The following is a 26,563-nucleotide window of genomic DNA, read 5'->3' as shown; positions in this document are numbered from 1 at the left end:
GTCATGTCAGCCTCAGCATCCATTGGCCCAGGCACCGTGGAGGAACACGTCAGCAATGGCAGCTGGAGGTGGGGCCATGGCGGTGACAGGTGGCACCCGTCCGGCACAGTAGACCGGACCGTTGGTGCAGTCAGGGGCGCCCGCACCTTAGGCACAAGCAACAGAGATGCCATCAGTTGAGTCATGGGCTGTGGCAGGAGAAGCTGCAAAACATCCAATTCTGCCAGAAAAGAACCAGCAGCAAAAAACCGAGGACGTCACAAACAGATCTGGTTTTGGTGTCGCTTGACAGTGCCAGAGGGACCAGAAATCACAAACAAGACACGGCCAAGCTGGCGAAGAATGCGCCCCTGCTCCCAGTGCTGCCTAACAGAGAAAACACGATAGAAAACCAAATAATGTGGCACCCAGCCATAACAAGGCAAAGCAAAGGGAGCTTCCAGCGGCGGGTGCAACACCTGCAATAGCAACCGATGTGTGCAGCCATGTAGCAGTTGCACTGGGGAATGGGTGCCACACAGCTGGGAGCGCTTGCGAGAGTGTTTGGCATGCAGCTTGTTCATCTGCGACTTAAATGTATGCACAAAGTGTTCAGCCTTGCCGTTCAAATGGAGGTGGAACTGGGCTGAGGTCAGATGGCGAATGCCATTAGCAGTGCAGAACACTTAAAACTCAGAGGACACAAATTGGGGGGCCATTGTCAGAGACAATGACTTCAGGAAGGCCCTCAATGCAAAAAATAGACATCAAGGTCTGAATAGTACTGGCAGATGTGGTACAAGAGATAGGTACAACAAAAGGAAAGTTGCTGTAAGCATCAATGACTAGCAACCAGTGGGTGCCCCAGAAAGGAGCCGCAAAATCAATATGCACATGTTGCCAATGTGCAGTAGGAGTCGGTCATGTGAAGAAGCACTGGCAAGGAGCAAATTGGTGCTCCATGCAAGAGCGACAGTTAGCAAGCAAATTCTCAATTGGTTATCAATACTGACCCAAGTGCAGTGACAACGCACTAATTGCTTCGTCCTCATTATTCCCCAATGACATGCAGTAAGAGGAGGATTTCCGACTGCAATGAATGAGGTATAACCACACAAGACTGATCAGTGTCAGTTCGTAACAAAATAACATCTTGGTGTACAGACAAGTTGAGATGTTGCGCAAAGTAATGTCGAACAAGGGGATCACTAATCCGCATAGCAGACAGAGGCCATTGAGTTTGAATGTACTGCAAAGAAGCGTCAGCGGTTGTCGCAGAAGCAATGCAACAAAAATCCATCGGAAAACCATCATTGAAATCCTTGTCTTGCGAATCAATGAACGTGCATGGCAATTCGGTAGAATCAAACACTTCGTCAGGACCGATAGGTAGATACGACAAAGCATTGGCTGTAGGCCAAAACAAAATTTCATAATTGTAGTTAGACAAAAACAAAGACCAACGTTGCAACTGTTGTGCAGTATGGGCTGGAACTGGCTTTGACAGGTGAAACAAGAACGTCAAAGGCTTATGGTTGGTGACCAAATAGAACTTGGGACCGTACAATAAATCATGAAACTTGGTCACTCCATATACAATAGCTAAAGCCTCTTTCTCAATTTGAGAATAGTTTTGCTGGGCAGAATTGAGCAATTTAGACGCAAAAGCGACCGGGCACTCGACAGAAGTAATACGGTGGGACAGAATTGCCCTGATGCCATGAGAAGATGCATTGACAGCCAAAACATCTGGTTTGCAGTGATCGGAAGGAATCAAACAGTGATCACTCAGCAGAGCAGATTTAAGGTTGTGGAAAGCAGCATCACAATCTGAAGACCAAACAAAAAGAATGTTCTTAAACTGAAGGCACTGCATTTGGTATAAACCAAACATAATATGTGAATCTGCCTAACACAGACTGAAGTTCTTTCAAGTTCCTGGGTGTTGGCAAGTCCCTAATCGCATGGAGATGTGATGGTGAGGGGTGGATACCCTGTCCGTTAATCATATGCCCTAAATACCGAATCTCAGTTTGAAAATATTTGTACTTGTCTCTGTTACACTTGAATCCTGCCTGCAAAAGTACAGTAAATAAAGCCCCAAATTCTGCAGATGTTTGTCAGGGGTGTGACCTGATACCACAATACCATCCATATAATTGGAACAACCAACACACAACTGCTGCAAGCAAGACTGAAAAATAGCAGGAGCCGAAGCACAACTGAATGGAAGGTGGAGAAACTTGAACAATCCAAGGTGGGTGTTGATCATAAAATATCGCCACGACTGTTCGTTGAGTGGAATTTGAAAGTATGCATCCCGCAAGTCAATCTTGGAAAAGAATATACTCACACCAAGCTTAACAAAAATGTCTTCAGGATGTGATAAGGGAAATGTAGCTCCCACTATCTGGGGATTGACTGTAGACAAAGTCAGCACAAATACTGAGACGACCATTTGGTTTTTTCACACACACTATAGACAAAGCCCATTGCAAAGCAGAAACAGGTCCAATGACACCACTGTCTTGCAAACGCTGAAGTTCAGCAGCCACGGCGTCGCACTGTGCATGTGGTACCAGGTGTGCACGCCGGAAGAATGCCATGGCATTGTCTCTAACTACAATATGCGCTGCAAAGTCTGTGGCATAACCAAGGCCCTCAGAAAAGAGTTCAGCAAAATCATCCCATAATGTGGCCACACTGTCTGCATGGCCACAAGCATTGTCACAAAGTACATTGTCCTGAACTGCGAGGTCAAAATGTTCAAATGCGTCCATGCCAAAAATGTTCGGAGCATAACTAGAGTGGAGCACAGTTACCGTCATCACACTATACATGGCTTGCAAACTATACACGCCTAGCACTGAAATTTCCTGTCCAGGAAATGCAGTCAGCATGGAATGCGAACATCGAAGTGGGGACAAACCAAGCATGTCATAAGTTGATCTGTTGAGTAAAGAAACAGACTCACAAATGTCCAACTGCACACGAACAGAATTTCCACAAATGTTCAAAGTCACAAAAAGTTTATTCGCATTGCGCTGAATGCAAGAGGAAGCGTCTGGCAAAGCTTATTCATGCACACTACAAGCTGTAGAAGCATGTGAAGCAGAAGGCCTTGAAGAAATGGCATTAATGTCCATAGGCTGATGATGGGAACTATGATCATGGCAGTTTCCATTGTGGTGACCCCCACTCGAGTCACGCCAATGTGAAACAGTCTGAGAATTAGAGTGCCTCTTACTACACACAGCTTGCACATGTCCTTTAATACTGTGCATGACAGGATGGGCAACTGTCCCGTGGTTGGGCATGAAAGCAATTCGGAGAAGATTTCAGTTGCTTAGTGGGTGCCTGGTTGAAAAATTGTTTACTTGCATGCGAGCGGTGCGGCGTAGCTCCGTGTGCCGGGGCAGGGCTGGAGGACACGTGTTGTGCCTCGCTAACAGTACTCACACCCGAGGTCACGTAGAATGTGGAAGTAGCCATACATAATGTATCTTGTCTGTCTAGCAAGTGTACTACTCACAGCAAAGACGGGTTTTTAAATCTTAGGAGTTGTTCGTGGATGCAGTGATCCACCACATTCTGCGTTGTAGCATCCCGAATCATGATATCCACATAGGAGAGTCCACAGGAGCAATTAAAGTCACAATCAGATGTTAGGTCAGCTAACCACAAATTATTTGACTGAGTAGGACCATGCAGGAGACAGAAAAATTTGTAGCATGCAGCCACCTCATTTACACTGTCACAGAAGTGGGAGTTTAAAGCTGCTATCACTTTGGCAAAAGTTTTATTTTCTGAGCGGGTGGTCGGAAGCAATTTTATGAGCACAGGGTATAACACAACTATGACATTAGCAATGAAAAAGGCAAGCTGCTCTGTACCTGGTATGTTGTATGCGGTGAACTGAGCCTCAAGCTGGGCAGTGTATTCTGGCCAGCATTCAGAGTCCAGATTGAAGGCACGGAATGGCAGCACGGTATGCGTCATCTGTGGCACAGGCGGGGCATCGGAGATGCCGAGGCAGCTGCAATTCGTAGTGTGACAAGTCTATTCACATCAGCAAGCAGTGGTGTCATTTGCTGAGCCTGAAACCGTACAATATCGAACAGTGAAGCCTGTTCCTGTTGTGAAGCCATCGTTGACACAAAATGATTTCTTAGAGGGAATGGTGGGAGTGCACATGCACTCAGTCACACGGAGACAGCACAAAAAAGATAAAGCAGTACCAAACAAAATATAGGCTGAGAGTGAAGGAGCAAGTAGGAGCAGGAGAGGTGAAGCACTTTGGTACTGCATGTAACTTTAGCACTTTTAATAGAATCAAAAACACAAGTAAATATTGAATTCATACATAACTTAGGACAGGATGAGCACATAGGTGTGAAGACATCTAATCCTGTGAAGTTAGGATGACTGTTTTGCATAATCTCAAAACTAACAAATACTTGTTGCTGTCCAGACTCTAACTGAACATAAATAATACAAAGCCTCAATAGCAAACTAGCCCACTCGGTGGCAGAAGCGATATTTCCAGGCTGTCTGTTCTTGATGAAAAACAGCCAAAAATCAAGACAGCCCTCGCTGAGCACCACAGCGTCGGCCAGAGTGCGCTGTTGTCGGCATAGTTAGTCTCCCCTCGTAGTGCCTACTTACGAGAGCGTGCACCTACGTTGTGGCATCGTAACTATCCACGCCACGTTACATAACATCCAAAACATTGAGAATATGTGTAGTACAATACCACACTAATTTCATCATCAGTATTCTAAAACTACAGAGGTACTGTTCAGTTTTGTAGACAAACATATATATTGAGGTAACAGAAATTTTGAAGCAAATGTGATTTATTTTACAACTATTTTTCCTTAAATTCTTGCTGACTTTTTTAAAAATTTTATATGGCTCACTGTCCAGCTGAAATCTCTTTAAATCTACACGTCATTGTGCACTCTGTCCACTCATTTTGAAGTCCCAGAGTTTGGCTGCGGTACTGCTGTCAGTGTCGTCAGTTGCACTTTTTCTCAGCACATACATATATGGAGAAATACATAAAACATCCTGTTTTAGTAAAGCAATACAGCTTACTTCTAAGCCTTTACAAAATGATTAAAATCCAATTATGTATCAAATACAAGATTTCAGTTGTATATAAAAGCTTTTTACAAAATAATGAAGAAAAACTAAACTCTGTCTAAATATGTTGTGGAAGACCCAACACTACCAACCAACCACACCAGTCATAAGACTGATGACACAACTTTAAACACGGCACCCATTCTACCTCATCAGGGTTCCCTCTCCTTCCTTTCCTCATATTTCTCTTCACCCCTTTTTTCCTTTTCCACCCTCCTTTACCTAACCCACCCCCTCTTCCACCTGCACATTTTAGCCTCAACGATACCGCCATCTCCTCCCCACCCCTTCTCATTTCACAACAACCACTCCTATCTCATCGATACCACGCACATGTCTTTCATCCTTATGCCACTGTGCTCCTGTCCTCCTCCATGCCCAACCTCCTCCTCTTCACCAATCGCCTGTTCCACCAATCCTGTGAAGGGCACCATAGTGTGAAGGACAAGATATTTCAAAACATTGTGGAAGCTGTTCTTCAAGTCTCTTTCATTTAAACTAAAAATTACTGGTTTTATTAAACTTTACTCATTGTTTTTGGAAATTACGGTTTTATTATGATCGTTTCTGTCAGAACACCCACATTTACTTCATATACAGTAATTGGCCAATTATCAGAACATATTTTCTTTCTGTGCGTGATTAAATGAAACTGCTAGTACCAAATATATAAATAGGAAATTTTCAACATCATAGAAAATAAACTATGTAGTAGTATTTAGTTTACATTAATATTTCATTCAGTTTATTATGTAAAGTGGCATAAATTACACATACAGTAGCAAACATTACCTAGACACACATAGATATTTTACCATATTGTAATCATATTTCCCTTTATGTAGTTGACTTTATTATTTGCTTATGCCTGTGTTTTCATTAATTACATCTCCTAAGAAACCTTGTCAACTGAAAGAGTGTATTGGCAAACACAAAATAGTATGAAGACTGGATAATGTTACAGATCCTCATTGTCTCTATTGCATATAATATAACTCATATTATCATATTTTGTCACTTTATTTATGTCACAGCATTTTGTTGATTCCTTACTCCATTGCCATTGATACATTTCTACATCATCATATAATCATTTAATGATAAAAATCCATGCTGTGTTCCTTTTTTACAAAACTGACTATACAAAATCACATCTACAGCAATAAACCAATCCCATTACCTAACACAGCATCTCTCTCTATTTCTTAAGAGATAAAAGCTTGTATATTACATTTCATTAGCTTAGGTAATGAGATGGTTTTACTTTTAAAAATATTTTTTTTTTTCTCATTGTGCCTGATTGACTTTTTTTATCACAAATGCTTCTCATTGTCCTAGTTTAGGTAACACTTTTATTTCATCCCAAAATTATTTATTCTAGCATGAACGGCAAAGTACTGATATATAGCTATGAACACTGACATATTGTGATAAACTGATTTTATTTCTGTCAGAACAATAGTAAATTTACTGTTGCAGCTGCTGCAGTAGCCACCAGAAAGATCGCGGGAGGCGCACATCGGCACGGCGCGTCACGGACGGTAGTTGCCGCAAATAGAGTCCCGTCCACCAGAGGGCACACGAGAATTTGGCCGCGACCTCTGCCAGCGGAACAACAAGAACAACTCAGGCAGCATGGGCTGGGCCCAGTGAGTTCACATCGGGAATGCCTATGAGACAGTTCCCGGTCTACTCAGAAGTGCGACAGAAAACGTGAACCGTGTTACTACAGAATTGGGGCGTGTCGATGTGCGCCTCCTGTGATCTTTCTGGTGGCTACTGCAGCTGCTATATTATTTGCTGATTGCACACTCAACTTCAGACAGTAAAATCAAAGATATCTTGCCATTATTTTCCCAAATCTCATCAATATTACTAATCGCCCAAACATATATAAGACAATTTTGCATCACATTTTTTCTGAAATAACTTTTAAACATCATTTGCTTCCATCTTCTGATATCTTATTTGTATACTCAAGATTTAGAAATTCTGTCATGTAATGTAGGCTGTATACAGTGCTTATAATTGTGTTATTCAACAAATGACTAAGCATCCTTCAGGACAGAAACTTATACAGTGGTAAAGATGTAGAAGATGGATGACCAAAACAGAGAGAGAATTCTAGGACAGAAAAGATGTAGATGTTGGATAACCATCCTGGAACAGAACCGTAGGACAAGAAAGATGTAGATGATGGGTGACCAAGCTGGGACAGAATGCCAAGACAGGAAAGATGTAGAAATGAGTGGACCAGGAAGCAAAGAATCATTACACCAAGGTAGGGAAGGATTACAACAACATAGTTTATTCACTAATTTACAGTAAACCCCTATTTAATTACTTTAATCATTGTCCAAAGAGTTTTCAATTTGGCAGCTGACACCACTTTACGTGGGGTCAACAATGATGATATGTGCATGGTTGGAGTCCCTTGCAGCACAGAACTATAAATTGTGTTACCTCTACCTGAAAATGTGACATCTTGTTACTGGTGAAGAGACAATAAACATTTCATGTCTCTTTGTAGTCACAAGAAAATAGTGAAAGGTACCAGGTTCGAATCCCTGGCACGCAAAAATCATTTGTATTGTCATTTCAGGTTCCAGTATCATGCTATTGGTGAACATACTTAATATCTGACACCTGATCAATTCATATAGGTACTGAGTTTTACTCCTCGTCCATCACCACAACTTCACTTCATGGGGTTACGCACTTGTGTGTTGCACTTTATTACATACCATCTGGGGTTATTTCTCAGGCCCAGTGAAAGCGTCATGGGGTTGCCGGTGCAGTGTGAAATGTATTGTCATTTATCTCCAAGTCTGGACATTTAGCCTCGTAAACCAATACTGGTGAACACTTCGATAGTGTATGCATCTTAATTGCCTAGTCGAGTCTCAATCAGACATGCAAGCTTTGTTTGGTTAACAGTGGGTTCAAATTCGTATCACGAACGACAACACATGTCATTTAAAGAGCAGGATAAGACTTCTGAAGTGTCACATATTCTAATGAAGTTTAATTTAAAAACGTTAGGGACTGTCTCATCTATAATAACTTGTTTTCTCTCACCATACAGTGAAGATGCTGAGTCGAAGATAGGCATGACAAAAGGACTGTCACAATATAAGCTTTTGGCCAACAAGGCGCTTGTCGAAAACAGATAACACACACACACAAATGCAACTCTTACAGACATGACTACAGCCTCTGGCAGCTGAAGCCACACATATTGTTACGTTCCACCATGGATTTTCTATTGTTTGATACTTGTTTTCTAATATTTATTGTATTGTGGTATTATTTGTGGTATTATTTTACATCTGGACTGACTGCCGTAATGAGCAGTGGTATCCAGTGGTCTCTTGTGGTAGTTGCTGTGTATAGTCAGGTGGCTAAACCCCACAGGATTTCAGCATTCAGAGGAGCTGCAACATAGCTGTGTTACATTGGTTGTATTCAGTAGTGGCCCACTATTTTTGCTGTCAAGTGTACATCATGTTAAGTGCAGCTTTAAATGTCAACACATCACACCACCATGGTTTGCAAAGGTCAGGTTATATGCGGAACATGTGGTTCAGCTGCCCATGAATGATGTCCTAAATGAATACCCCACACATGTGTGTAAATTACCATTCATTTTGGAGGAAGCAAAATGGTAATCCAAGAAGAGCACAGAATCCAGGAGATAAAGTTTACCAATGCTTCTCTTACTTTGAAGTGAAGAAGACATAGGGCCACACAGCCACCTACTTCAGTGAAGTTATTCATCTCAAAACTATACCAGCCTGTACAAAAGACTTGTAGTGGCAACCAGACACTAACAGCTGAACAGAGCCAAACCTACACTTATATATGTACCCTTGAACTTTCCACTTACAACTGAAGCAATGGTGGCTGCAGGACATATTGTTGGGAAGAATAATACACCTTCATGTCAGAGAGAAACAGAATTAAAAATCTGTTAAAACAGCCTTACCAATGTCCCAAAACTTGAACCTGAGGATGAAAAACAACAGGCTAGAAAAAACAGGTCCAAAACCATCAGTCCATGCGATCTTCATCCTATCTGATGAATCAGATGATGACCATGTTATAGGTGGTATCAATGTTGATGTCTGCCTTGGAGATCAGCAAGTTCCTCTCACCCTCCCTTGTTGCAGACTCCCCACCAAGGAGGAATAACAATGGGAAAACAGCAGAAAAACCTCACTGCTAAGGCGGCTTTCATACTACAATGGATAATCAACTGGTTTTGGGCACATGTGGTGGGTCTATGACTATTAAATCAGGGAAGATCAAAGTGTGTAATTTTTCAGCAGATACATTTTAAGCTATATGACACCCTTGGACTACATGGTTGTGGCTACCACAAAAAAATACGTCCTTATGACAGAGAAGGCTGAAGAAGGAGTGACTATTCTCATAAACAACACAGCCCTAAACAGAGGGTGGAGCATTCACCGCAGCAGTGCATTAGTGTCGTTCATTCTTCTTTATCTTTCTGTGTGCTCTCCATCCCACATGCCCACTGCTCAGTGGAAAATGGTTGATGACTTTTACTGGTGATCACTTCTTGATCTAGATTCACCTTCCACACAGAGTGGTGCCCAGAATAAAACTGGCATTACCGGTGCTCCGTAAGGCAAACACGAAAGGGGTACAGTTTACAAAAGTCACCCAGAACTAGATTTCTGGATGACGTTTCTAAACTGTACCCCTTTCCATTAATCTCTCCAGTCCTTTCCCTTCACTCCTCTTTCTTCCCCTTCAACTCTTCTGCCAGAAGGAGGAGCCACTGGCTCCAAAAGCTTGATAAATTGACTGACCTAGAAAGCTATGCACAATGGGCCAAAATCATGCAAAGCAAAATCCCTGTGGTTATTAGTGTCAGTGAGGTGGTGTTTTAGGTTAGCAAAAGATTCAGGCAACCTGTTGTGAAGGAACTTACTAGTATTCTACAATATTGTAGAATATTACATTGGTGTCACATGTGTCTTCATTCATAATGTATAAAATATTCTACCAAGAACTCTCATAACAGTCCATCAATGCAAATGTTTAACAATGCATAGAAAAATAATGTTAGCTCCCTTCATCAGGACATTAGAGGACTGAGTAATAAGGTAAAAAGGATCTTCATCTCCTTCATAAAGTTAGTGAGAGCTGAGTTTTGTGCCTATCTGAACACTAAATGACATCACAGTTAAAGCAGTTTTATATATAAAGGTTGCACTCTGGCATCTTACTTATGTAGAACTAATGTGCATGAAGGTTAAGGTTCTACATAATTATATAAACACAGGACACAAGTGCAAAAACATTGAAATGAGTAGATTCTATAGAAATCAACATGTAGAAGTGAGTGCTTGTTCAATAATACTGAATAATAGTTCAGCCTTAATTGTAACTGTATACAGATTTCTACTGGGCAATTTTGATCTGTTTGTGGGGCATATGGATTCCTTATCATGCTATCTATGAGACAACAAGAAGCAGTTAACAGTCTGTGGTTATTTCAATGTGCATTTTGTGAATATAGAAAAAGACATCTGGACACCTTATTTGGTATTCATAGTTTGATATGTTGTTGTTGTTGTTGTTGTTGTGGTCTTCAGTCCCGAGATTGGTTTGATGCAGCTCTCCATGCTACTCTATCCTGTGCAAGTTTCTTCATCTCCCAGTACGTACTGCAACCTACATCCTTCTGAATCTGCTTAGTGTATTCATCTCTTGGCCTGGAAATGCCTTAGAATTTAAAACATGGTTCTTAAATCTCTGTCTTACCATTATATAATCTATCTGATACCTTTAGTATCTTCAGGATTCCGCCATGTATACAACCTTCTTTTATGATTCTTGAACCAAGTGTTAGCTATGACAGTTTGATGCTGTCATTTTGGAAATTTTATTATTGATATCATCACAGTTTGATATCAATAATTAAATTTCCAAAATGACAGCATAAAGACAGTAGAATAATGTTCAATAATTGATCATGTTTTCTTTGATGAAGCTCAAAGCTAGAAAATAACTGTACACTCTATGATCACGATGCACAGTTAGTTAAGATATACATGGTAGTGGCTTACCGTTTATTCTCCTCAGTGTAAATCAGTTAGAATATTTAATGTTTCTGAGACAACAAATTTTAAGAATAGTTTACAACACATGACCTGGGAAAAAATTTATAGTGAATTAAATGGTGAAATAAAATTTAATTTATTCCATGATAAAGTCATATTGTTGTTTGAAAACAGCTTTCCTCATAAAATAATCAAAAAGGACATTAAACATCCAAGTAAAGAAACATGGATCACTATCTGGTTTAAAGCATAATGTGAAAGGCAAAGAGAAGTGTATCTGTTGGCAAGAACAGGTAAAGATCCTGCAGTAGTTGCATACTCCAGAAATGACTCAAAATGACTAAGAAAGTCATTTGAAAACCAATAAATGTTCACCTTACATCAAAAATCATTGCAACAATAGACATAATCCATATTGAATGTAGTCCTATATGGAACGTAGTGAAATGAGGGACAGGACAGCATCATTGTTGATTCAAATGGAGGGGCTATACATGATCAGTCCTAGGTAGCAGGTATGTTTTTAATCTACGTATGTTTGCAGATGGGGATATTCAGCTGGAAAATAATTGTTAAAATTCATCGTGGACCTTCATCTGCACAATTCGCTTCACTACTAGTTTCGGTCAAATAAACGTTATGGAGCATAAGCTGCCATAAACAGCTGGAAAGTTATACCCTAATAGGAGTAATTTGCTCTTTTGAGCCCACCATAGTAGTGAAACAATTTCTTTTCAATAATGGCTGTGTACAATAGTTTTCATGGAGAAGCAAAGCTCACAACAGCAACTAACACACTGACCGATGTACATTATACTACATAACATCACAGGTTGGCATTTTGCATGACCTGTCTAAGCTGTTTGATTGTGTAAATCACAATATCCTCCTAGATAAAATGAGGTTTTGTGGAACTGGCAGTAACAGTCAACTGATGAATAAAAAGTTCCAACACCAAGAAATAATAACTGTTGAGTAATGAAATTTCAGGAACACATTTTTTCTAGGTAACATATTTAAGTGATTAATGTTGAAAAATCACTGGTTAATGTAAACGTGAGAAAAACCATAGCAAATGTGAAATGTTGGTACATTAATAACTGATGTAACTGCCAGAATGTTGAATGCAAACATGCATTCATTTTGTTGTGCAGGTACTGGATATGAGTTTGTGGAGTGGAGTTCCATGTCTGTTGCACTTGGTCAGAGTCAATACAGGGATAATTAATGCTGGTTGTGGATAAAGCTGGTTGTCATCTGATGATTTCCCATACATGCTCGATTGGAGATGTACATGGTGACTGAGCAGGCCAAGGCTACAAGTCAGCATTGTTTGATGTTCAGAATATTCCTATCTCCCAACTGCGGTGACAGGCACTGCACTCACATGAGATTTTATTTCAGTTAGCAGAACACTGTTCTATTCTGTGCTCACTTGTTTCACAGCAGTGTTGACTCAGTGCTGGTCATGATACTGCAGGACTTCCACAAAACTCATGCTTGCGTATGCAGTTGCTACTCATAGTCATTCATAGATTCTGTCATGAAGTGCAAAGCAAGTGTATACTCAAAATCTGAGTTTCAGGTCTGGAGGGAGGGGGGGGGGGGGGGCAGAAAGATAGTAGATGTTAATTTTTGGACAAATGATGAAATAGTTTTGAGATATCACAGTAAATGATTCTGGGTGCACTTTCTCTTAATGAATATTCACATGTTGTGGCATCTGTCTGCTTGGTTAGGAATGGTGCAAGTTTGATTTGTGGTGATTTTTTGTAGGCAAGAAGAGAGGGGCAACTACCTTCGCCTGCCCCTTAATGGCTACATCTTTGATACAAAGTATTGCATACACCTGATATTTAGCCTTTCTTAATCTAATATGTTTAGCTTGAATCTAGCCTTCAAGATGTTCTTTTGTAACCATAATTTTCAGCCCTTTAAGTGCTCTTATGACCAGATTATATTGTCACTGCCAGAAACTGAATACAGTCAGGTGAGTTTACATTAACCACAGTTCTTTACTTTCCTCCACTTGCGAAATGAACTGAGCTGCTGGGAAATGGCCTTCTGTTATTAGTTATTCAGTTTTATTGGTGTATCTTCAATGCAATTTATTTTCAAAAAAGTATTACCCATAGACCATATGGTATGAACATTTATGCATTCAGGGCATAAATTTGCTATACATGCTCATTTGAGGCATGAAAAACATATTTATAATAAAAAATCGCTTTCTAAATTCAGTGAACTTAGGTTTTTAACCACTGTAATCAAACCTAAATGTCTTATGAATCAGAAACTTTAATTTTAAATGGAAAGAGGGATACTGAAGAAATTCAAAAGAAAGAAATTTCATGAGTAGATCCTGACACAGTGAACAATGCCCTTCTTTTAATGATAACCACCCCAGTTGACATACGTCAATAGCACTCTCTCCGCTATTTTGCAATAATACAAACTCAGCTGCCCTTCTTGAATTTTTTTGATGTCTTCCACCAGTCTCAGCTGATGTAGATCCCACACCACACAGCAGTACCCCAGAAGAGGACAGGCAAGCATGTGTAAGCAGTCTCGTACACCTGTTGCACTTCCTAAGTGTTCTGCCAATAAACTGCTGCAGTTCTTGGTTTGCTCTCTTCTCAACATTGTCTATGTGATTGTTCCAATTTAAGTTATTTGTAATTGTGATCTCTAAGTATTTAGTTGAATTTATGGTCTTTAGATTTCTGTGACTTATCATGTAATCAAAATTTAGCAGATGTCTTTTAGCACCCATGTGGATGACTTCATACTTTTTTATTATTTTGAGTCAGTTACCACTTTTTACATGATATAGATGTCTTGTATAAATCATTACACATTTGGTTTTCATCAGCTGATGACCTTACATGATGGTAAATGACAGCATCATCTGCAAACAATCTAAGAGGGCTGCTCAGATTGTCTCGTACGTCATTTATGTAGATCAGGAACAGCAGAAGGTCTATCACATTTCCTTGGGAAATGCCAGTTATTACTTCTGATTTACTCGATGACTTTCTGTCAGTTACTATGAACTGTTATCTTTCTGACTGGAACTCATGAACCAAGTTCACACAACAAAAGCAAAACTCATTACGCATAGAATTTGTTTAGAAAACAATTGTGAGGAATGGTGTCAAAAGCCTTCTAGAAATCTAAAATATATGTAATAAGTCTGACATCTGCTGTTGATAGCTCTCATTACCTCATGAGAATAAAGAGCTAATTATATTTTACAAGAACAGTATTTTCTGAATATATTGTAGCTATTTGTTAATAAGTCATGTTATTTGAGGTAATTCATAATGTTCATACATAGTATATGTTCCAAAATACCACTGCAGATGACTATTTTATATGCCATGCTGGATCACTTCTCTGCTAGCTAGGCTATGGAACAGCTGACAATTCTTGTTACCCTTGCTTGTACTGCTCTCACTATAACACATGCTATACAGTTGCAAATCATGGGCCTGCGATGCAAATTTTTGTTAGTGACACTGGGCGTTTTCAACCTTTATTATCATCATCTTGTGAAGTTATGATCTGAAGATGGTTGTGAAGAACAACCAAAACTAGTCACTGTCCTTTAACTATGAATTGAAAATTGTGGTCTATGCGTTAAAAGATATTAAATTAAAATTTTTTGTTCAGTAAATTATATTAAGACTGCCACCTCCTCCCTGACATCTAGCTTCACTAATAATTAGGTTTATTTCCAGAGTGTTTTGTTATTAGTACCTCTGAATTTCTAAAGGCTTGTAACAGAGTAATTTGCTATTCAGCATACTACTTGAGAGATCTTTTTCTCCATATTGTAATAAGAATACTTTCCAGATCACTGCAAATGGATATAATACACAATGTGTTTCACAGTACACACTGTTGACATTTTAGTTAAATAAACTCTCAGAATCTCAGGTATTAAACCTGGTGCCATCATCCAAATGGTCCAATATTTCAGGATGCTAACTGTCCATTTTCAGGTGGCCATGGCCATCCGCACCACATACTATCATCTGCCAGGAAAGCCTAAAAACACAAATGAATTCTTGCTTCTTCAGTGCCATGGTTGACCTTTAAAAAATTTAGGACGCTGTCATTTGTTCAGCAACAGGTAGAATTAACTTACTGAACGATGGTAATTGTAGTAAAAATCCAAACAATTTTATCTCTCTCTCTCTCTCTCTCTCTCTCTCTCTCTCTCTCTCTGTCTCTCTCTCTCTCTCTCTCTCTCTCTCTCTCTCTCTTTTTCTCTCTCTCTTCCCCACCCCAACCTGCCACCTGACCACCTCTCTCTCTTGATACTTCCAGTTTTCCCCAAATATTATTCAGTAACACCCATGAAACATCGACCTTGCCTTTGGTGGAGAGGCTTGTGTGCCTCAGTGATGCAGATAGCCGTACCGTAGGTGCAACCACAATGGAAGGGTATCTGTTAAGAGGCCAAACAAATGTGTGGTTCCTGAAGAGGGGCAGCAGCCTTTTCAGTAGTTGCAAGGGCAACAGTCTGGATGATTGACTGATCTGGCCTTGTAACATCAATCAAAACGGCCTTGCTGTGCTGGTACTGTGAACAGCTGAAAGCAAGGGGAAACTACAGTCCTAATTTTTCCCGAGCTTTACTGTGTGGTTACATGATGATGGCATCCTATTTAAAAAAGACTTCAGGTCAGGTGAATACATGGTTATAAATCAAATATGGGTAATCCAGTGGTATGCCAACTACATCCACAGATGATGAAGAAATTGAAGAAATGTATGATGAGATAAAAGACATTATTCAAATAGTTAAGGGAGATAAAAATTTAATAGTCATGGATGACTGGAATTTGACAGTAGGACAAGTTGTAGGTGAATATGGACTGAGGGTAAGGAATGAAAGAAGAAGCTGTCTAGTAGAATTTTGCACAGAGTGTAACTTAATCATTGCTAACACTTTGTTTAAGAGTCACAAAAGAAGGTTGTATATGTGGAAGAGACCTGGAGGCACTGGAAAGTGTCAGATAGATTATATAATGGTAAGATAGAGATTTAGGAACCAGGTTTTAAATTGTGAGACATTTCCAGGGGCAGACGTCAACTCTGACCACAGTTTATTGGTTATGACTAAAGGTTAAAACTGAAGAGACTGCAGAAAGGTAGGAACTAGAGGTTGTATGAAGTTTCAGAGGGAGCGTTAGGGAACAATTGACAAGAACAGAGGAAAGGAATACCATGAAAGAAGAATGGCTACTTTTGACAGACAAAATAGTGATGGCAGCAGAGGATGAAGTAGGTAAGAGGATGAGGACTAGAGGTACTGAATTTAATTGATGAAAGGAGAAACTATAAAACGTAGTAAATGAAACAGGCCAAAAGGAATACAAATGTCTCTAAAATGAGATCAACAGGAAATGCTAAATGGCTAAGTGGGAATGGCTAGAGGACAAATGTAATTATGTAGAAGCATATATCACTAGGGGTAACATAGATGCTACCTATGGAGAAATTAGAGAGACCTTTAGGGAAAAGGGAACCACCTGTATGAATATCAAGAGCTCAGATGGTAAACAAGTCCTAAGCAAAAAAGGGAAAGCTGAAAGGTGGAAGAAGTACATAGAGGGTCTATACAAGGATGATGTACTTGAGGACACTATTAAGGACACAGAAGAGGACATAGTTGAAGATGAGATGGGAGATATGATACTGCGTGAAGAATTTGACAGAGTACTGAAAGATCTAAGGAGAAACAAGGACCCAGGAGTGGACAACATTCTGTTAGAACTACTGATAGCCTTGGGAGAGCCAGCCATGACCAAGCTTTTCTATCTGGTGGGCAAGATGTATGAGACAGGCGAAATACCCTCATACTTCGGGAAGAATAAAATAATTCCAATCCCAAGGAAAGCAAGTGTTGGCAGGTGTGAAAATTACTGAATATCAGTTTAATAAGTCATGATTGCAAAATACTAACACAAATTCTTCACAGATGAATGGAAAAACAGTTAGAAGCCAACATCAGGGAAGATCAGTTTAGATTCCATAGAAATGTTGGAACACACAAGGCAATACTGACCCTATAACATACTTTAGAACATAAGCTAAGGAAAGCAAACCTACATTTCTAGCATTTGCTAACTTGGAGAAAGCTTTTGACAATGTTGATGAAATATACTCCCTTTCAAATTCTGAAGGTGGCAGGGGTGAAATACAGGGATCAAATGGCTATTTTCAATTTGTTCAGAAACCAGATGGCAGTTATAAGAGTTGAGGAGCATGAAAACAAAATAGTGGTAGAGAAGGGAGTGAGAGAGGATTGTAGCCTATCCCTCATGTTATTCAGTCTGTATATTGAGCCAGCAGTGAAGAAAACTAAAGAAAAATTCAGAGTAGGAATTAAAATCCACGGAGAAGAAATAAAATCTTTGACGTTTACCAATGACACTGTAATTCTGTCACAGACAGAAAAGGATCTGGAAGAGCATTTGAACAAAATGGACAGTGTCTTGAAAGGAGAATGTAAGATGAACATCAGCAATAACAAAATGAGGATAATGGAATGTAGTTGAATTAAATCAGGTGATGCTGAGGGAATTGAATAAAGAAATGAGCCACTTAAAGTATTAGATGAGTTTTGCTATTTGTGAAGCAAAATAACTGAGGACGATCAAAGTAGAGAGGATATAAAATGTAGACTGGACATGGCAAGGAAAGCGTTTCTGAAGAAGAGAAATTTGGTATAGATATAAGAGTGAGGAAGTCCTTTCTGAAAGTATTTGTATGGGGTATAGCCGTGTATGGAAGTGAAACATGGGCAATAAATAGTTTATACAAGATGAGAATAGAAGCTTTCAAAATGTAATGCTACAGAAAAATGCTGAAGGTTAGATGGGTAGATCGTGTAACTAATGAAGAGGTACTGAATAGAATTGAGGATAAGAGGAATTTGTGGCACAACTTGACTACGAGAAGGGATCAGTTGGTAGGACTTGTTCTAAGGCATCAAGGTCTCCTCAATGTAGTATTGAAGGGAAGTGTGGAGGGTAAAAATCATATAGGGAGCCCAAGAGATGAATATACTAAGCAGATTCAGAAGGATAGAAGGATGTAGGTTGCAGCAGTTACTTAGAGATCAAGATACTTGCACAGGATAGAGTAGCATGGGGAGCCTTTAATCTCCCCCCCTGCCTCCTTCCTGATTCCAATTTATTTTCCACATTAAACAATGTCCACCAAAGTCTTTTATGATGGTTTGAGAGGAGCAAAACTTACAATAAACTTTCTAGTTTACTTAGCTTGTCATGTTGAGTTGGCTCCAGTTGTTCTTGTCTAGGATTCTGATTGTTGAAACTGAAAAAATCACATCAGGTCCTCAAGGTTTGTTTGAATTAAATAAATCTGAAGATTGTTGTTGCTGCTTTTTTATGCAAATATATTTTCTCATATTTTAGTATACCATACAGTATTTTTATTTTTCATGTTAACAAAGCTGGAATTACATTGTTCATGCAAAAATACATCTGATCGCACCTCAGAGACATATTTAGGACTATCACACTGAGTGGAAATAAAAATATTCTTAAGGGCTTACAGTTTTTCTTATCAAATGAATTTCTATTAGTTTCTGTTACATTATTAATTTCAATTATTATATCATAAATGAATCCAGAAATAAACATACTAAACAGTACAGGATTGTGTAATTAATAATACAAAATTTAAGTGTGCCAATAATTCATAATTTCACATGTTTCAAAGAAAATAATTTTAACTGTACTTACAGGTTATAACATCAAAACTAAAGTATTTTGTTAAGTAATTCCTTTTCTTAAATTTTATCTTGAACTATAACATATGGTATGCTACTGTGTATAAAATTATATGGAAGTTTTCAGAAAAGCAGCTGAGACATTATTGACCTGTCCAAAACTCAAAAAATAAAACTTCAATCAACAACTACTGTTGAGGAAAAGTATATCTACAGCAGTAGTTGCCATTACAACATCCCCCTCATATAATATGGAAATAATGTGTTTACAATATTTTGTGACCTACTGTAAGGTTTGCCAAATGGTGCACAAAATAATGCCAAAAGGTAGAATACAGATTCTCAAAGTTAAATTCTGAAATTACAAGAAAATTTAAGGTTGAATGATCATCACTTCCCTATGAACACAAGTATAGGTTAGCTTACAAAAAACTGGAAAAGGCATCTGACAAATTTCTGCTTACAATAAACAGAGTTCTTGTTGCATACAATTTGTCTATAGTCCAAATAAGTGTGAAACCTGAGTAGTGAAATGGTAAAATTAACATATGGCAACAATTTCCAAAATTGTGGGCAAAATTCACATGAAGTTGCGCAAAACATAACAAAAATATCTACTATGCACGTCACAATCTATACTTATGTAAGGACATTGCATTCAGATTTTCAGACCTATGGAACATTCTGTTCCATAACAAATTAAACAAAGTCAAAACTGCAACATTGCAACACTAAACTATAGAAATAAGTGCAGAGACAACTTGATGTACTAGAATTAAAAATTGCAAGTTTACATCTATGAAGTTACACCTTCAAAATCATCAAAAGAGAAGAAAAAATTTCGGAGTCTAAGTGTATGATGAGTGAGCCAGCTCAAAAACTCTCAATGATGGGTACTGCCCAGAAGAATATACTTGATCACAAGTAGGAGTATAGCACAAAATTAATCAGGTACATAAACCAGAGTATGTAAGGATATGTTGGCTCATGAGAAGAGAAAATAATGAAAAATATTAGGGCTTATGCTTACAATGTGTGGACTGACCCATGTATCCAAACCAAACCGGGTACACACCGGCAGAAATGTTACAACACTATAAAATGAATAAAGTTCATAATCATATATCAATAAGTTCAATAATATGTAAAGAATAATTAGAGGAGGCACTGTTGCACTGTGTGATACCGCTTCTAGGCTTGATAATGTCCCCAATTCAGCACGGAAAAGAGTCAACAAGTTTTTTCACTTACGGCGTGTCCAGGTGAAAGCTAAATAACTCAATCTTAGTACCACTGAAAATGCCTGGGGCTGGCTGGATAAAAAAGGTGAAACGAAGGGATCAATATCCCTGCATACCCTTGACTCTATGGAACCTAATCCATCAGGGGTTTCACCTGGACATGGCGTAACTGAGAAAACTTGTTGACTCTCTTCTGTGCTGAATTGAGGACATTATCAAGTCTAGAGGCAGTATCACACAGTGTTAACATAATGTCTCCTGGGACTAGTTATCTGCCTGGTGCTCTGAAGTTCAGTTGAGCTGCACTCCACATATGTGTGTGGCTATCTCCCTTATATCATGATTGGCCTGTGACACTACACAGCTACGTTGGAAGCAATGTGCCTAGTGATTTTTGTTCTGACAATCCTGATGCCATGGTGCAATTTGTATCACAAATCTCTTCACCGTTTGTCACTTACTATATCAACACTATAGACAATACAAGAAGGGAAGAGAGTTGTAGCTGAAGGATAGTACACCTGACTGGTCGGTGACTGTGACTGATTTTAGAATCATGTGAAGGTATACACAGTAGGAAGCACTATCAGCAGTTTCCGTCATTTTCTACAGTTTTTGTTGGAGTGAGACATGAGGCTATGTTTGAGCAGCATTTGCCAGTATTACAAGATCTGCACATTAAGGGCTGTGAAATACATTTAAGCTATTTGGAGTGTATTTTAATTATTCAGTTACATACTTTCATTGCTCGTAATGTTCAGTGTAATTTTGAAACTAGTTACGTAATGTGTAGGCAGTGAAGCCATACTTGGTCAGTCGTACACTATATAGTAAACTGAAACAGAAGAAGTTTTTCAACAATGAAACACAAAATATTTGTAAACTAGCTGAGTCCCTCTGATTTCATAACAATTTTCCCTGTCTTGAAAATGGAAATACATTTTAACTGCCAATAGGCTCTATTTAAAATAGATTTTGACTTGAAAATGGTTTCCAATAATACTTCTTAATTTGGTATCACTTAGTGGTTATTGGTGTACACTATAATAATAATAATGTAATACAAGCTATTTGTGGTGACCTTAGAAGAGTTTAATAAATTATATTACATGTCAGATCATAACAAGAGAAGTTAGCTGGATACCGTATGCAAGACAGCCTGCGTGCATCATAGAGGAGAGCTGAATGGTATATCGAGAGCAAATAATACTCCACAAAGGAGCTGCACACTATTTGCTTTTTTGAGGCTGGTCAAACACGTGAACAAGCAGAATACTTGACATCTTACCAACGGTGCAGGGGGTCATTGTCAATGGAATCATACAGAACTTTCCACAACACGTAATGGAAGAACCTCACGTACGATATAGAGAGACAGTCAAGAACTAAGGAGATCACATGTCATGGGAAGGTTCCAAAGGAATGATCCAGAAAGAAATTAAAGAGAGCTGTGTGCAATCAGAGTCAATTAATAACATTATAAAAGAGTCCTGCAGCAGTGAGTAGGGAGGTTCTCAGTGTCAGTACAGAGCATTCAGGGGGCACTGATGCTCTGCACCAGCACCCAATGGAGCTGTAAACACTTCATCTAGTGTAAGATAAGATGGTGCCAGACTCTGGTGAACACACAGCAAATATAAGCTAAGTAGTGCTGTACAACATTCATTGGAATGTCCCAAAAAGTTAGACTAGTGGAATTTCATCAAATACCAGGACCAAGTTATTGCTTGGTACCTGTCACTTGTACAGTGGGTGAAATGGCTTGTAAGTACTAGTGATGCAGTTCCCAGTGTTGATTGATTAGTTAGACCGAGTGGCCAGCAGTTAGCAGACTGAGTGACAACCAAACACTTGTCTCTGAGAGAGATCCTTTCTAATAATTATTGAAAGCATCTGACACTCTGATAAGTGGTTTTGGTCCAACACCTCACTGAGCAAATGTGTTCGTTATAACAATAAATTGGTTAAAAAAGAGTAATATCTTGCCTCTGCAGCAAAAATCTCTACCAAATCCACGAGAATTATCAATCTTCTGTAACCTAGCCACCCTACAACCAAGGAGATTTTCTCCCTCTCATCTGTGCTCTAAAGGTTCATAACACAGCAAACTAACCCACAATGATATTAACATTCTGATTGCACCAAGAAAGGTAAGGAACCAGTGCCAGGTTGCAATGTATTAAATTAGTACAGACAAGACTATTTAGCGAGAAGAAAATCAGAATATGTATCTCTCAGAAATACGTCAATCCCTGAATCCCTACTCCAGAAGCTGTCTTAATTACCACTCTAACAACCATGGAGAATGCATATATGCATTCTGTTATTTCAAAGAATAAACGCGCTAGAAAATACTTTGGCGTCGTCTAGCTGTCGCCGCATTTGTTACGAGAAAATCAGATCAGATACTTTTCCAAAGTGAATGAATGTGGATGGTTTGATTGACAATGATTAATTGGTGCGTGGTAGAGGGTATTTTCTGTGGGGACGTTACAATGCCCCACGCAGCGAGCGAAGTTTGTGAGCCTAATTTTGATTTAACGAACACACTTCGCGAGCTATCTATTAGCGTGGGTAACCCGGAAGTGATGAGTGTCAGTCCTCCAACTGAAAAAGATTAATTATGTTTAAGACAGACGACGAAAATAAACATTGGAAACAGAAGAAATGAAGAGACAGGTACCGTGGCTGTATTGCTTTTATGTGCATCAAGGTGTTATGTTTGCTGTGCACAACCAAGGAAGATGATCTTTCATGAGACTGTTATCAGGGTCTACCCATTCGGGAACTTTCTTAAGCAGGGAAACCTTGGAAAACCTCTTAAGCCTAGACGCCCAGCCTACGATACATAGAAGATAGGAAAGCCTACAGAAGAGAAAAAATAATTTTGAAGTTGATCTCTAAAGGAAAGATAGGGATCGATTTATATAACGATTTGGAGAAGAGTGATTTGTGCCTCTAGCAAAAAAAATTTACAATAAATAACTCGAGTTTCTTTATTTTACAATCTTGTTCCCAGGACAATATCTTGCGATGCTGAAACTCCTCCGGATCTTGCATGTCCCCGACATCCACATTTGTAGTCTGTCTTCTACGCGGCCCACAATGGGAAGAGTAGAAGGAACAGGGATACCAGATTTCACATGCAACAATCATTCCAAAAGAATTAGCAATGACCGAAAGGGAAACTCTTCCTGTAAAAGAACTGGTTAGGTTCCACCGTCCAAGATTCTCCTTTTTGAAAACAAAATCCCTATGGCTTCATGCATCCTTTTTCTTACGATGTTCTGCAAGGAATTTAGCCATTGACTTAAAGTTTCCATTTATCCATTGACTAATGCTGTTGCCGAAAACATCATAATAATTACTCTAGTTTGAATTTTCTTTTGGACTTCGCATCACCATTTGTGCTTGTAAGTCCAAAAATTCTGACACATTTCTGTCAATGATTTGTTCTTCGTAATTTAAAGGATTCATGCAACTTGCAGTAGATTTTGGATTCAAATCATCGAATAATGGAAAGTGTGGTTCATTTTATACAAAGACATAATCCATCATTTCCTTGAAAAGTCATATCATTTATCTATACTCATAAAAATTTTATCCTAAATACCTATATTTCTCCGCTTGATTGCTGTAATGTAAAAGTTATTAGTAGTGAGGAATGTGGATTCTCTTCTTTCATTTATTCTCTAATTCATCCGGCATTCATACATGCACATATATGGAAATGGATTTTCAAACAAAATTCCAAAGTGAATAAGACCCATTAAATAACTACTAATTCTATGAATATTACTTTCTTTTGACATTCAACAATAAATCAAGAACTCTTAACGTCTAATTATGACACTTTTTTGAAGTTCAGCATCAATCAGTTTCCCCTCGCGTTTGATGCGAGTCTCTTACAAAGCATATCTGTGTCGTCTATATCGATTCTAACTCTCCCGCCGGCGTCAATTGTTTTGCGCGGGAAATTATCTTTTCGGCATTAACCTTCACTCGTGATCCACTGCCTAAACGCATCACTTCACACGTTTACACATCTAAGCGTGCACTTGAAATTATATATGAACATTCACTGGGAACCTCTTTTGAATATGCAGCGTCATTTTTGGAAAACATTTCTTTCTTCTTGAAGGTCATTCAGATCCTTTATAAATCTTGATGACATTAGCAATGCTAAAGTTCCATGTTTACCCAAACACAGGTGAAGCCTATCTCCACTGTCTTCTTTGCAGCACTCGATAGTAATACTCAGTCACTATTTCTACAATCTGTCTCACTGATTAATTATTTCAGTTTAAAGTTTTCTAACACTAAACACACACAGTTTATTTTTATGTTTTTTCGAGCGTTCATCTCTGTCACTCGCAACACCATTCCTCCCTATCTTCTAATCTTCATTAAATTTTTTCAAGTCGTTATGGGAAAATAACCCTTTAATTTTGTTATATCCCGGGTATGCTAACAGATAAGCCCCAGGGTTCGGAATTTGTAGAATGATGTATGGGCCAGTATATAATAACTCCCATTTATTTATACTCTTCTTTATTAAGGATGATTTGGTATGTCTTTTGACTAGTACCTTATCTCCGACGTGGTAAGCCTGTACCCTTTTTATTAATTTGTCATATTGTTGTTTTCTCTGATCAGCCTTTTGTGTCATATTTATGATGGCTTCCCTTATTTTTTCTTCCCAAGGCATCTCAGTTTCCTGAGTTTTGGGCATATGTTCAGTCCAGAAGTTTTCTTCTTTTGCCTCAAACATCAATTCATGAGGTGTATATCCAGTGGAGGAGTGGGGCATGTTGTTGTATATCTGTTCAAATTCTTCCACATAATTTGCCCACGCAGTCTGCTTATTATGGCAATAGGTCCTCACAAATCGATTGAACTCTCTAAAAATTCTCTCAACCAAATTGCCTTGTGGGTGGTAAAATGATGTTAGTATGTGTTTCACACCGACTTGAGACAAAGCCTGTTTCCATCGGAGTCCCGTGAATATCTTAGCATTGTCTGTCATTATCGCCTTAGGTATACCAACACGTGGAAGATAATCCCTTATCAATCTTAATACAATTACTTTGGCTGTAGCCGCCTTTATCGGGTAAAGCTTTACGTATTTCATACACACATCGAGAAATGCCAACACATATCTAACACCTCCTCTTGAAGTAGGTAACGGTCCACACAGATCGCACGAAATTAATTCTTTTGGTTCTCGGACTAATATAGAGCATAATGGGTGCTTACTCCCTTTTGAATCCGGCTTTGCTTTTTGACAGATTATGCATTTCTTCAAGACCTCATGCACTCTGCGCTTTATGCTGGGAAAATAACAGTACACACTTATCTTGTTTGCACATTTTGTCGCACCGAGATGTCCCCAGGTTAAATGGGTGAGCCATACAAGTTTCTCTATTTGCGCCTCAGGTATACAAACACACCATCGGACTTTGTTTGGCCTTCCACAGCGGAAAAATAATACGCCATTTACCAGCTTGTAATAATTTGCCATCTGATCCGAAGGTTGCTGTTGTAACCTTTGAATGACACTTCCCCATTGAGCATCTCTTTTCTGTAACTGTGCCATATGCGCACACAAATTGACATAGTACATCTTATATGGATTTTCCTGCAGCAGCAATACAGGGAATTCTGAGTTATTATTTACTTCAATCTCTTTGGTCAAACCCTGTGGTGACCTTGATAGAGCATCAGCAATAATGTTTTGCTGTCCTGAGACATGCACGATCTTAAATTGCTATTGTTGCAGAGCGAGAGTCCATCTAGCCAGTCTGGGGTGTAACAGTTTACACGTTTGTAAAAACATTAATGATTGATGATCACAATATACGATAGTCTTTGACCCATATAGATAATAATGAAATTTTTTAAATCCCCAGATGACCGCAAGAGCCTCTAATTCTGTCGTCGTGTAAGTTCGTTCACAGTTGGACAAAACACGACTAGCAAACGCAATAGGACAGAAGGTGAGTTTTCCATTTATCTTGCGTACTTGGAAAAGGCACGCTCCAATACCCACATTCGAAAAATCTGTTGACAAGTAAAATTCTTCTTGCATGTCCGGATGGTACAAAAGCGGTGCATTTACTAATTGCTTCTCTATCTCTTTGAATGCTTCTTGACACTCTAATGCCCAGAGCCAGGGCACATCCTTCTTCAACAGATTATTTAGAGCCGCTGCGTTCATCGCCTGATTTGTTATGAATCTTCTAAAAAATGAGGCAAGGCCCATAAACCCTTTTAATTGCCTCCTATTCCTGGGTGTTGGAAACTTACTAATCACAATTAGCTTCTCCTTGGTTGGTAAA

At 39.0% G+C, this 26,563-nt stretch overlaps 1 protein-coding gene across 12 annotated transcripts in view; it reads left to right on the top strand.

The window, feature by feature from the left end:
- Positions 1-26,563, top strand: part of LOC126438132 (uncharacterized) — a 1,198,954-nt gene that overhangs the window by 8,811 nt on the left and 1,163,580 nt on the right. For 9 of the 12 annotated variants that reach the window (XR_007581008.1, XR_007581011.1, XR_007581010.1 and 6 more), the window contains exon 2: positions 7,188-7,405. The exons of 1 other annotated variant lie outside the window; for it this stretch is intronic. Coding sequence is in view for 5 of the 11 variants with exons in the window: in XM_050090514.1 (XP_049946471.1) it covers positions 7,344-7,405 (62 nt within the window). In the remaining 6 variants the exon portion in view is untranslated. Of the gene's footprint in view, positions 1-6,603; positions 7,406-26,563 lie in introns of all 12 variants that reach the window. 2 more of the 12 variants (XR_007581009.1, XR_007581007.1) reach the window with 1 other exon arrangement.

Source organism: Schistocerca serialis, unplaced genomic scaffold, assembly GCF_023864345.2.
Source record: "Schistocerca serialis cubense isolate TAMUIC-IGC-003099 unplaced genomic scaffold, iqSchSeri2.2 HiC_scaffold_1261, whole genome shotgun sequence".
In the NCBI taxonomy this organism is placed as follows: Eukaryota; Metazoa; Arthropoda; class Insecta; order Orthoptera; family Acrididae; genus Schistocerca; species Schistocerca serialis.
The sequence above is the reverse complement of the archived record's forward strand: the minus strand, read 5'-3'. Positions and strand labels throughout refer to the sequence as shown.